The 13,085-nt window shown below is 39.8% G+C and overlaps 1 protein-coding gene across 1 annotated transcript; it reads left to right on the forward strand.

Annotated features, from left to right (window-relative positions):
• The first annotated feature begins 2,425 nt into the window (after nucleotides 1-2,425).
• On the forward strand, nucleotides 2,426-4,702 carry LOC132491923 (apoptosis inhibitor 5-like). The gene has a single exon (XM_060100981.1). The coding sequence runs from the start codon at nucleotides 2,495-2,497 to the stop codon at nucleotides 4,067-4,069; it is 1,575 nt and encodes a 524-aa protein (XP_059956964.1). The 5' UTR covers nucleotides 2,426-2,494; the 3' UTR covers nucleotides 4,070-4,702.
• Nucleotides 4,703-13,085: the final 8,383 nt, after the last annotated feature.

Here is a 13,085-nt window from a genome sequence, read left to right on the forward strand (position 1 = left end):
AGAAAGCAGCAGGCTTCCCTTGTGGCGCAGTGGTTGAGGGTCCGCCTGCCGACTCAGGGGATGCGGGTTCATGCCCCGGTCCGGGAAGATCCCACATGCCGCAGAGCAGCTGGGCCCGTGAGCCATGGCCGCTGAGCCTGCGCGTCTGGAGCCTGTGCTCCGCAACGGGAGAGGCCACAACAGTGAGAGGCCCGTGTACCACAAAAAAAAAAATAAAAAATAAAAAAAATAAGAAAGCAGCAGAGGGACAGAAGGAACAGACTTTGATAACTTGATAAAACTAGTCTTCTCTTACTAATGCCTTCCCCCTTTCCCCATTAAAAGTTTCTAAAACTTCCTGAAAATGATGAGGTAAAGGATAAGGAGAGTCCACTTTCTCTAGATAAATCAAAGAAGATCTATTTTTCCTGTTTAAAGTTTTTTTTTTAATTTCTAAACATGTTTTTTCTTTTGTTTCCCACCCCCCCCCCTTCTGCTTTCTCATCATTGGGTCCCAAAGAGGTTAAATTACTTTGAGTGCTTTTTGAAAACAGACAAATAAGCAAACACATGGAAATAAAGTTAGTCACAGTAGCAGATGTTTGCTCAGACCTGATTAAACAAATAAAAATCTGATTCAAGGGGAAAAAACTAGTCTTCAGCACAACATTAATCCAAGTCTTATCCCCTCAAACCCCTCCAATCAGTTTTCTCCAACCCCCTTTTCAGTCACTGTGGCCTGGGTCAGAGAAAGAGATTGAATCACCCAATAAGAGCAATCATCCAATCTGCACAAAATTTAGATTGCTTCCAGACTACACTGGAAGATAAAAATTTTCTCTCCAGGGAAAAACAAATAAGAGAGGGGTAGGGAAGTATTCACCTTCACTCATGAAAGGGGAAGCGTCTGGATTTGACAAGCTGGAGACAATTCAGGTATGTGCCACCAGTCACATTGTGTAAATGTCATTTCCCCCTTGCCTCTGATGTTAAAAATTTCAAAACTGACACTGTCTCATGGTTTGAGACTTATTCCCTGCAAAATGACAACAAATAATTTTACCATAAACAAGTTAGCACAAAAGTCCTCCGCTCCTAATTTAATTTCGGGAGAAACGATGCTAATCCTTTAATTATGCAGCATGTTGATTTGTCAAACTGACTTTTTCTCTGCTGAAAAATACTTTGCTATCACAGGGGGTGCTGATAAATATCTGTTCCAAGAATTAGAGTGTTATAGAAACGATTTCTTCTGGAAAAAAAAAGGAAAAAAAGAAAAAAATACCAGCAGAGAGTGGACAATCTCTCTCAGAGAGTGGACAATCAGCAATGACGTGCCCACTTCTGCCAACCTCTTGCTGGAGGAGCTGCAGACAAAAGCCACGGGAGCAGACTCTCAGTGCTGGCCAGCCTGCAGTCAGCTACTAAAGGTGTGTTTCCAAAGGGCAGAGCTAACCTTGAGCGAAGATCTCATATTAGCCCTGGAAATGGGGCAGCTGTGCTTTGGGGAAAATGCACCGAGAAGCTGGGGCAGGAGTCCTGGCTGTGCCACGTGGGAGCTGTATGATGCTGGCCAAACCCCAGAACCTCTGTGAAAGTCGCTTTCCAAAAACAGGAATAGCAACCTCCACCTTACAAGACTGCTGTTAGGATTAATGAGATAGTCATACGAAAGCACTTTTCCAAGTGTAAAATAAACATATGATAGTAGTGGAATATTAGTTGGTTGCTCCAATAGGTTGTGTTTATAGCAATTTCAGCCCACTTCCCACACTACCAGGCTGCCTTGAGTCCCATGGGAACTCCAAGCACAGGCAAATAACTTGACTCAAACAACCTACACATAGTTGAATACATTTTAAAACTAAAAAAGTAAACCTTTCCAGGACTAGAGCCAATGATACAGAGACAGATCAATGGGATACACTAAAGAGTCCAAAAAAAAGATGAAGGTGGCATTTCAAATCAGTGAGTAAAAGATGGTATTGGGGAAACTGGCTAGGCAGAAAAAACAAACAGCACTCAATTATACATCACTTCTTGAATCACGTTAATTCTAAATGGGTCAAAGACTTAAGCTTAAAAAAATTAAACCATAAAAAGTACCAGAGAAGCAAAACTAGATAAGCGTAAAATTTGGTTGAGGATATCAAAGCATGATGGAAAAAGCTCCACGACAGAAATATTGATAAGTTCAACTACAAAAAAGAAAATCAGTATGGAAAGATATATATGTATATCTATATACAGCAAAAGGAACAAAGCAGATGATCAACCACGATTTTTTTTAATTGCAACGTACTGTGACAGACAGAAAATTAATATAAAGAATATTCTTTACAATAAGAAAAATCTGAACAATCCAATGAGGGAAAAATGTGCAAAGATCCGAAAGCTATAGTCCGGAAAAATAAACCCAAAGAGGCAGTTAATAAATGAAGGGGAACTTCAGAGGCGGCGGTGGCGCTAGCGACGACGACGACAGCAGGAGCAGGCCCTGGGCTTGTCGTTCACCATGCCGACCGTAGAGGAGCTTTACCGCAACTATGGCATCTTAGCCGATGCCACGGAGCAAGTGGGCCAACATAAAGATGCTTATCAAGTGATATTGGATGGTGTCAAAGGTGGTACCAAGGAAAAAAGATTAGCAGCTCAGTTTATTCCAAAATTCTTTAAGCATTTTCCAGAATTGGCTGATTCTGCTATCAATGCACAGTTAGACCTCTGTGAGGATGAAGACGTATCAATTCGACGGCAAGCAATTAAAGAGCTGCCTCAATTTGCCACTGGAGAAAATCTTCCCCGAGTGGCAGATATACTAACCCAACTTTTGCAGACAGATGACTCTGCAGAATTTAACTTAGTGAACAATGCCCTATTAAGTATATTTAAGATGGATGCAAAAGGGACTTTAGGTGGCTTGTTCAGCCAAATTCTTCAAGGAGAGGACATTGTTAGAGAACGAGCAATTAAATTCCTTTCTACAAAACTTAAGACTTTACCAGATGAAGTCTTAACAAAGGAAGTAGAGGAACTTATACTAACTGAATCCAAGAAGGTCCTAGAAGACGTGACTGGTGAGGAATTTGTCCTGTTTATGAAGATAGTATCTGGGTTAAAAAGCTTACAGACAGTGAGTGGAAGGCAGCAACTGGTGGAGTTGGTGGCTGAACAGGCTGACCTGGAACAAACCTTCAATCCCTCGGATCCTGACTGTGTGGACAGGCTTTTACAGTGCACTCGGCAGGCGGTACCCCTCTTCTCTAAAAATGTTCATTCCACAAGGTTTGTGACTTATTTCTGTGAGCAAGTTCTCCCTAACCTCAGTTCCTTGACTACCCCAGTGGAGGGTCTTGATATACAGTTGGAGGTATTGAAACTGTTGGCTGAAATGAGTTCATTTTGTGGTGACATGGAAAAGCTAGAAACAAATTTAAGGAAACTGTTTGATAAGTTATTGGAGTATATGCCTCTCCCTCCAGAAGAAGCAGAAAACGGGGAGAACGCTGGTAATGAAGAACCCAAGCTGCAGTTCAGTTATGTGGAATGTTTGTTGTATAGCTTTCACCAGTTGGGCCGAAAACTTCCAGATTTCTTAACAGCCAAGCTGAATGCAGAAAAGCTCAAAGATTTCAAAATAAGGCTGCAGTACTTTGCACGGGGCCTGCAGGTGTATATCAGACAACTTCGCTTGGCTCTCCAGGGTAAAACAGGCGAGGCCTTAAAAACAGAAGAGAACAAGATTAAAGTTGTTGCATTGAAAATAACAAATAATATCAATGTTTTAATCAAGGATCTCTTCCACATTCCTCCTTCTTATAAGAGCACAGTAACATTGTCCTGGAAACCTGTACAGAAGGTTGAAATTGGGCAAAAGAGAGCCAATGAAGATACAACTTCAGGCTCACCACCCAAGAAATCTTCAGCAGGACCAAAAAGGGATGCCAGGCAGATTTATAATCCTCCTAGTGGGAAATATAGCAGCAATTTGGGCAACTTTAATTATGAGCAGAGAGGAGCCTTCAGGGGAAGTAGAGGTGGCCGAGGTTGGGGAGCACAAGGAAATCGTAGTCGGGGAAGACTCTACTGAATGAGAAGTCACAGTCTTCAGCATTGTCTTGAGCTTAATATACTTAAATTCTACTACTCTACTCATTGGATTGCCGGGGATGTCTCTTTAAAAAGACTGCTGCCTTCAGCTAAAAACTTAATGTTCTTTATACCTTTGTATGTATGATCTACTTTTGTAACAGACCATGGTTGTGTCCAAGGTAAAACCGCAGCGATATTTTTGGATGCTTTGTCTGCAATTTTGACTTGTTTTTGCAATATCACCATTATTCAGACTTCATATTGTGAATCTTTTAAACATCTTGATAATTTGTTATTGAGAGCTATTCAAATCTAAAATGTAATAATTCAGTCTAGTTCTGATAACTGGTAAAGATCATCAGTTCTGAAAGGTTACTGACTTTCCTGTCCTCTCTGTCTTCCCCCCAGCCAACATATGGAGAAGAGTAATGGTCAGTCTTAACATTTTATTTTCATTGTTATTTAATAAAGCCACTAAGCAATGGTGCAGCATTCCTGGCTTCTGTCAGTAAAGCAAAATACTTACCAGCTTTCTTAAAATGTAGAAATGACATTACATTTTTAGGAGGAAGTAAGTTGCTTTGCACTGCTTACTTAACTCTTCTCCATATGTTGTGATATAAATCTTTGAATATGGGATCTTACTATTTGCATAGAAATGTGTATGTATAATATACATACATACATGAGCATATACTGTGTATGTGTGTGTGTGTGTGTGTGTATACATATATATGCATGCTGCGAAACTTGACTACACAACATAAGTCATTTTTTAAAATTCCAGGAATGGGTAGTCTTTGACACGGTGATTATCCTTTTGAGGCTGAATCCATTATTAACTGGTTATCTAGGTTTTCCTTCCAGTAGTGAGGGCTTTTGAGTCAGTTGCACTTACATGATTATTGTTATTTAAAACTAAAAATAAAGTCTGCATTTTCAAAGATAAATTTGGAGATCCCTGTTGGAGAAGTACAGCCAGAATATTGAATCTGATGTACATATAGGTTTCTACAGGATGAGATAGAATAATTTAGAATTTGGGGATTTGATAACCAGGGCAGCCCAGAAAAAGTGACTTGGTAACATGGTATACCAGTAAGTAAGGGATGCTCTCTCAGTTTGCTTTTGCCACTTTCAAGATTTTAACTTCTCAGGTTATTAATCAAAATTATTGTATAAGTTAGTCAATAGAGTCTTTAGGTTAAAACAACAGATGGGGGGTTTGTGGAGTGTTTAATGTCATGGGCATTTTTAGTAGCATAGGCCCTTTGCTCTGCATTTGAATGTTTCATATATTTTTGTTCCACAGTTAATCTTCCCTCCCCAAGTGTGCTATTCAAATCCAATGCCTGAGTGACATTTTCTAGTAGTTTGACATTTTTTGAGGCATAGTTTGTGATTCCAATACAGGTGTCTTCATTACTGTTACCTCTATATTGGGGGGATAGGCAAAACCCCTTTGTTAGAATTACTGCACATGTGTATGGGGAAAATATTTTTTGAAGACTAGAATGGTACAAGTGAGCAAAAGAAGTTGGTCAGCTTGACTATGGAGTGGTGGCAATAATCTCTAAACATTCCAAAAGACAGTGAGCTGAACCTAAGCTCCCTTGGAATCTGAGCAGACACAGGAACATGGAATTGCCATGTGAAAACTGTGACCAGGTAGCCTGGACCTCAACGGCAGGTCAGCCAGTGGACTAAAGCCATTTCAAGTATAGATGCTCTTTTGGGACTACAGTTATATAAATTTGAACATTAAGTGTCATTTTTCCTCTTTTTCTTTTTAACATTTGTAAACTCAAAGCTGAGCAGAAGTGACTTTACTTTCTAAAGTTTGATATTAAGTTGACTGTGTTCCTTCCTTTACCACCTCATTGTTCCCCTTCCCTTTCCTAAGGCAATAGTGCACAACTTAGGTTATTTCTGCTTCAAAACTTTGAACGAAAAACTTCATGCCACGAATTTTTTTTCTTTTGCAAGACACCTGTATATCCCCTTGTTCAAATGTAAATGTTCCCTTATGCTTTTGAAATAAAGTTCCTTTTGTAATTTAAAAAATAATAATAATAAATAAATAAATAAATAAATAAATAAATGAAGGGACTTAAACTCATTCATAATAAGATTCATATTAAAACAGACATAAAAGTCATTGTTGCATATAAGAAAAAAGTTTGATTATATCTAGTCTTGTCTGGGATGAGGGAATAAAACAACGTTTTTTGGAGAATACTATTTCAGAGAGCCCTTTGGCAATCGCTATCACAAATTTTAATGCACATATCCAGCAATTATATTTCCAGAAATGTAATTTTCCTGCAGATGTGTAAAAAATTATATGAACAAGGACATTTTTGGCAGCAACGTTTGCTTGCATAAAAGAGGAGGGAGTCCTAAGTGCCCGCTATTAGGAGACTAGTCAAATAAAGTATGAAGTATTCATACAATGGAATAATAAAACAGTTTAATAAGAATAAAAGAGATCTATTTATACTGCCCTGAAAAAAATTTCCATATTTTGTCAGTTGACAAAAGCCTACTTCACAGAAGAGTATAATCCATTGAGGTAACATCAAAGTACATAAATACATATATATCCTTATAAGTATGTAGAAAAGTCTATAATGTTACACAAAGGGGAGTAAAATTTAGAGAACTAACTAGGGAAAAAGACTTAATTTCATACTTAATTTCAACTTATATGCTTTGTGAAATTTTTTAATATGAGCTTGTATTATTTTCATAATATGAAATGGGAAAAATTATTCTTATTTTATATGCACATATGCAAACAAGAGTAAATGAAAATATTCTAAAAAATAAACTAGATATATCTATGGTCTATCTTTTTTCTAAATTTATTTATTTAACTTATTTTTGGCTGCGTTGGGTCTTCATTGATGCGCGTGGGCTTTCTCTTGTTGCGGCAATCAGGGGTTGCTGTTTGTTGCAGTGTGCAGGCTTCTCACTGTGGCGGCTTCCCTTGTGGAGCACAGGCTCTAGGCATGGGCTTCAGTAGTTGTGGCACTCAGGCTCAGTAGTTGTGGCGCACAGGCTTAGTTGCTCCGTGGCGTGTGGGACCTTCCCAGACCAGGGCTCAAACCCATGTCCCCTGCATTGGCAGGTGGATTCTTAACCACTAAGCCACCAAGGAAGCCCTGCGGTCCACCTTGACTATAAAACTCTCTGGAAGTATACGAATTCTTTACTTGGGGACCTGAAGAACATGAAAGCTGTCTACATAAACTCAAAACCTCCAGAAAATTTTGAACATAAATGTATCTGGCGTGAAATTTGTCTTAGGTATAATTATTTTCTTTTTTCTGAGTGTATTTATGGATATTCCACTTGATTCCAAAAAGAACTTGATTTATTAAAATGTATGTAAATTGTTCTATAAGATTAAAATAAGTGAGAAAATCCAACAGAATGCAAATGGGGGAGGATAAATAAATGAAGTTAGAAATAGGATAAGTAGGGGGAACTTGTATGCTATGACATCCCGGTGTCTCCCTAGCTTCAGTGGTCCAATGTCTCTGCAAAGAGAGAAACAACAGTTTCAGATTTCACTGTGCCCACAAGGTTACAGAAAACCAATCACTTGTGAAGAGTCCAGTTATTCAGGGTGGTGACTCCTGAGAGAAATTTCTTTCATGATTCCTCATAAGAAAATAAACTGCTACATTAACAGGGTTCTCAAGAAAATCGTACAGAGATGAGTTTTCATGGGCCAGTATCTATCTGGGTTATGGAAAATAGAAGGGAAAATATATTATTTCTCTTTACTTTTTAGTGTGGGATCTTCTTCAAAAAAAACAAAACAGAAAAAAACAGACATTTACTCACCCAGTTCATAATCATGATATGCAATTTAGATCACCAAAATTGCAACAACAAAAAAAAATGCTAATGACAAAACAATGTTTGCCTACCTGCTATCTCCAGCACCTAGCAGGGTGCCTGGTGTATGTAGGCATTCAACAGAAGTGTTCAAACATGATGAACTTGGATTTTGTGTAAACATTCTAAAACAATCTCTTCTGCCGTTTTCCATGATGTTTTTTATCAGTGACAAAATGGACTACAAAGTGGGAAAACACACAATAGAAGCTTGGAATTTCTTTCAAAACATACTCCTTCCTTTCTCTACTTGCCCTAGGAGTTGGAAGGTGGGGCAAAACCGTTAAAAGATAAGTTTTCTGGCATGAAACCAGGAACAGTTCCAAATGTGCTATTGTACTGCTGTCAGCTTGAGGAACTGTGCCACAGAACTCATAAGAATGATATGGGAAACCTGTGATTTAATCAGCTGCAGACTCGTTACCCACAGGACCTACACAGAGATGCATCCATCCATCAGGGTGTCAGGTACGTATTTCACAAAGGTTGGGGGGCGGGGTGATTTAGGAGTTAGGGCAGAAGTTGAAGGCAGAAGCTGGAGTCCACCCAAGCACTTCTCCCTGGTAGGGAACCTTATGCTGGTGGCAGCTACATAGCCTCTCACCTTTAAAAATAAAGAAGTAAATCCACCACGCCCTTTGGTGAGCCCCCCACCGAGGACTGACACAGACTGACTTTTCACTCCCTAGTAACAAAACTCATTATGACAGTCAAATGTTTTACCCTCTAAAGGTCTAATTTTGCACTCATATATTAACCTAGCAGCCCTTCCAAGATGGAACACGTTCCTAACAGAAGTCTCTAGAGGAAGGACATTTGCACCAGAATGAGAAGGTCAGCAAGGGAGAGAGAACACCCAGAAGCACCTCAAACCAGCTAACCACTCACTACTTATCAAACCATACCGCCATCTCTGGGAGCCGTGAAAGCACTAAACCTCCTTCTGTTAGTATAGTCTCATCCTTGTAAGGCAGTCAACAAAAGTAGCACAAAACTTGAACTCCTGACAGCCAGTTGAAGCCTGGCCAAGTGCACTCATGTCCCCCCAAGCCTGAATGAAACAGCCACACCAATGGCCAGCCAGGCTTCTGAGGCTGGTGAGGAAAGGGGTGGACCACACACCCATCAACAACAGGCTCACTTACTCCTTTTTTCATTCGCCTACTTCTTTCCTTCCCAGCGAGACTGCAAATCCATGCCTTCTCTTTCCTTTGTATCTCCAGCATTGCCGAAGAGTCCTGAATGAGTTAAACATCATCCATCAATGCTGACTGATAAATACAATCCTGTGTGAACAGCCAGTGGAACACATGCAACCACACCATACACACCAACTGAAATAGGAATGTATCCTATTTTTAAAGACATCTAAAGAACAAAATTCTACATAGTTTATTCTGTAATCCAACCCAAGACCTTGAACTGCAATATCAACGTTCCAAAATTCTATCACACAAGTAGGAAAGGATGCAAGTGGTGAGACCAAAAGGAGCTGAAGAATGTAATAAAAATTAACACCCCTTTTCCAGGAAGATTAAAGGCTCCATCGCTATTCCTTTGCAGATAAAGAGAGTCAGCTACAAGAGATGGATTGTGAAAATAATTGCACAAAGAACAAGGTGTCAGAGGAGGGGCAGGCTGGGATGGGAGCGTCCATTGGGCAGTCCCAGGGCTCCTGCTACCACATGGCGCTCTCTCCCTTACCTGAGACCTGAAAGAAATTCTCTTGCCAGGCCCCCAAGGTGTCACTGCTACCAAACAAATTACAGACGCCCTAAGAAAGTCCCTTCTGCAAACAGTATCTCTTGCTAGACATAAACACCTGCTTTCAAAGCTTGAAATTTATTAGCGCCCAAATGATGTTTATGACCCTGCAGCTTGTGATCCTGTCATGGATTCTATCAACCAAGGAGACTGGATTAGCTCATGGACCTAGGCATTTACGGCTCTGAAGTGAGCCACTGTTCAAAGAGGGCCGAGGACAGATGGAACCGATCTACCCACAGGTGGATGAGCACCACCGGTGCAGAACGGGCCTGGGCTGCCTGAAAGAACACCCAGGACCAAGGGCTAGAGGCAAAATAATCAATTGGGTATCAGCACCACAGCCAACAATCAACCAGGAGCCATAACCAAAAGAAGCTGGCCACCAGAGAGAAAAAGCAACCAAATGCTGGGGCATTACCACAACCAGCAAGGAAAAAGCAGCAAGATTTTTTCATTGAAATCAAAATGCAAAAGATGAATAGATGTCAGTGGAATTTCTTCTTAAAGGAACTTTCCGAGTTATCTATATAAACAAATACAAGAGGAATGCATTTTTGACATTGTGGTTTGGTTTGGTTTTGATTTTTTAATTATTAAAAAGCTAGGGTTGTGTGCCTTTTTGAAATGCAGTTTCAACATCTGCAAACTTAACCAGAACACTTCAAGAGAAGAGGAAAATTTAGATAAACACTGAAGGTTACTCACTGGGTTAGGAGTTCAGGGAAAGAGGAAAAAAAAAGCAGAGTCAATTGAAATTTATTGAAATACTAAACTCCCCCAAAAATAGATGGTATAAAGAAATAATCACTTTAGTATTTTGTTATCATCTTCTGCAGTAGCTCCTAATTTTTCTTCTTCTTCTTTTTTTTTAAGAAGATGTTGGGGGTAGGAGTTTATTAATTTATTTTTGTTTATTTATGCTGTGTTGGGTCTTCGTTTCTGTGTGAGGGCTTTCTCTAGTTGTGGCAAGCGGGGGCCACTCTTCATCGTGGTGCATGGGCCTCTCACTATCGTGGCCTCTCTTGTTGTGGAGCACAGGCTCCAGACGCGCAGGCTCGGTAGTTGTGGCTCACGGGCCTAGTTGCTCTGCGGCATGTAGGATCCACCCAGACCAGGGCTCGAACCCGTGTCCCCTGCATTAGCAGGCAGATTCTCAACCACTGCGCCACCAGAGAAGCCCCACCTAATTTTTCTTAACACTAGTTAGTTCATAGTTCATTGTTATAAGGAAAATATGACAGTAATGAAGACATTTAAATTACAAACTTTGACCTTTATCTTTGGGCTCCATCTCTAGAAAAAGAGTAATTGTATCAGGGTCTTTTAGAAAGCCCTTTCAAAGAGAGACTTCTAGATTTATTTCCTGGGTAGCAGGCTCTGAAAGATCAAGCCAATCCTGAATGGTGTTTCAGAGCTTTAAGACTTTTGAGAGCTGAGACTACATCTTTATTCAACACATATTTGGACGTTATTTGACATATGAAAAAGGAAAAACTGCTCAGTCTTGGGTAGGGTGAAAAAGATGAAAAAAGCATGGTCCCCGCAGATTCAAGGAGCTTACCTTCCTATTAGGACATTTGCACAAATAACTAAAACACACACGTGTGTAAAATGTATAATGGAATGGACTAAATGTATGCTCTATGTATTTATTTCCTTATACACACTTATACATGAAAAAGGTATCCCTCATATATGTGTGTGTTGCATCTGTGTGCATTATGTATATGCGTATGCATATGCATATGTATATGTATATTGTCCAATATATGTATAGATCATCTAAGAGCTTGTGTAGTCCTTCTCCATAAGCGGCATGTGTGTCCTTCTGTCAGCTTGCCCACTTACCATTCTCATGGATGTAGATTATAGAAAGGTGGTCTGAAGTTGTTCATCAGTTCTTGAGCTATAATAAAGCACTGTTCCTAAAAATTTTACTCACTCTCTGATTATTATCCTTCCCAAAACTTACTCTCTGCCTAACCAATAGCAAATGAATGTACAAATTGTATTTATTTTAAAAGTTTCTCTTTACACTTTCCCTTACATATTTTGTCAACTTCAGAATTCCAGCAATACTAACCCCTACTACATCTGAATGTGACAGGATTAGGACAGTAGCAAGATAGGCTTGATAACTCATTCCCAGATTGCCAGTCTACACATCATTTTATGTTTGTCATGCAGTTTTGTCAACTCTCTGCCTTACACGTTAAAGCAGCTTTCTGGGAAAGAGTTAACCACCAGTTGATGAGCGATAACCTTTGTTTTAGCTTGAAATCTAGATTCTGCCAAGTCTTTGGAAAAGTCAAATTGGACAATTATCTACATAGCTGAGGGGAAAGACTGTTTCCTTTCTGATCTGGGTGATCCGCCGTGATTACCAGTAGGCTCTTGTCAAATGCCCACTGGGTGCATATCCTTGTGGAAAGGCATTTTCAGTCCTTGCCCTTAGACAACAAATGAGAATATCTACACAGAGCCGTTGAATTACCTTGTGGGGCCCTACTTCTCTCCCTCTCCATCCTAGTGGAGACCTGGCTGTGTTTTTCTCAGGACAGTGCTGGTGTCTGCAGGGCTGGGGCTAGGTGTGAGGGGAGCCGGTGAAGGCAAGCCCTCCTGCACTCTAACCAGAGGAATCACGGTGTGCCTGCAGCAAAGCACTTAACCTATTTGTGTCTCCATCTCACATTTGTAAAACAGGGTAATTATAACCTCCCTGCCCTATATGCCTGTTGGGAAGGTTCATTAATGTTTGTAAATCACTTTGAAGATGGAGTGATTGCTCACTGCTGTGGCAGGTGGAAGATCTCTGGCCCCAGTCCTTCCTCCCTGTTCCCTGGTAGCTGTCTTAGAGGAGAGAGAAAAAGTAACAAATTACTCCTGCCAGTCCCTTTTCCTATTTACACTGAATATCCAAGGGGAAGCTTATTAACACTTTTTCCTAAATTTCTATGTTCTCAGTTCTACATGTTTTCATCACAACCCAGAAAGCATTAATATTTTTAGATGTGATAACTTAAAGTTAACATCTTTGTAAAATTCCACAAAGATTATGGAATTATCATCAATAGTTTTTCTATGCATCAGTTTATACCCATGTTATGTTCAAGAGTATATTTCTATGAATTTAAACACATGAATCTTGAATGCTATCTATCTCCTAGTGTATCTAACACCTAAATCAGTTAATGTTCTTCAAAAAAAACCCCACACTTTAAGTGGCACATAAAACACATACATACACAAATACACACTTAAGTGTGTGGAGTGAACATAGATATATTATTTTATGTTAAAAACGCAAAACAGTGTACTTAAAAAAAAACTCACTTGGGTAT

Source organism: Mesoplodon densirostris, chromosome 6 (assembly GCF_025265405.1).
Source record: "Mesoplodon densirostris isolate mMesDen1 chromosome 6, mMesDen1 primary haplotype, whole genome shotgun sequence".
NCBI classification, from domain to species: domain Eukaryota; kingdom Metazoa; phylum Chordata; class Mammalia; order Artiodactyla; family Ziphiidae; genus Mesoplodon; species Mesoplodon densirostris.

What these genes read in the sequence shown, in the direction of transcription:
- LOC132491923 (XM_060100981.1), top strand. Translation starts at nt 2,495, where the DNA reads ATGCCGACCGTAGAGGAGCTTTACCGCAACTATGGCATCTTAGCCGAT.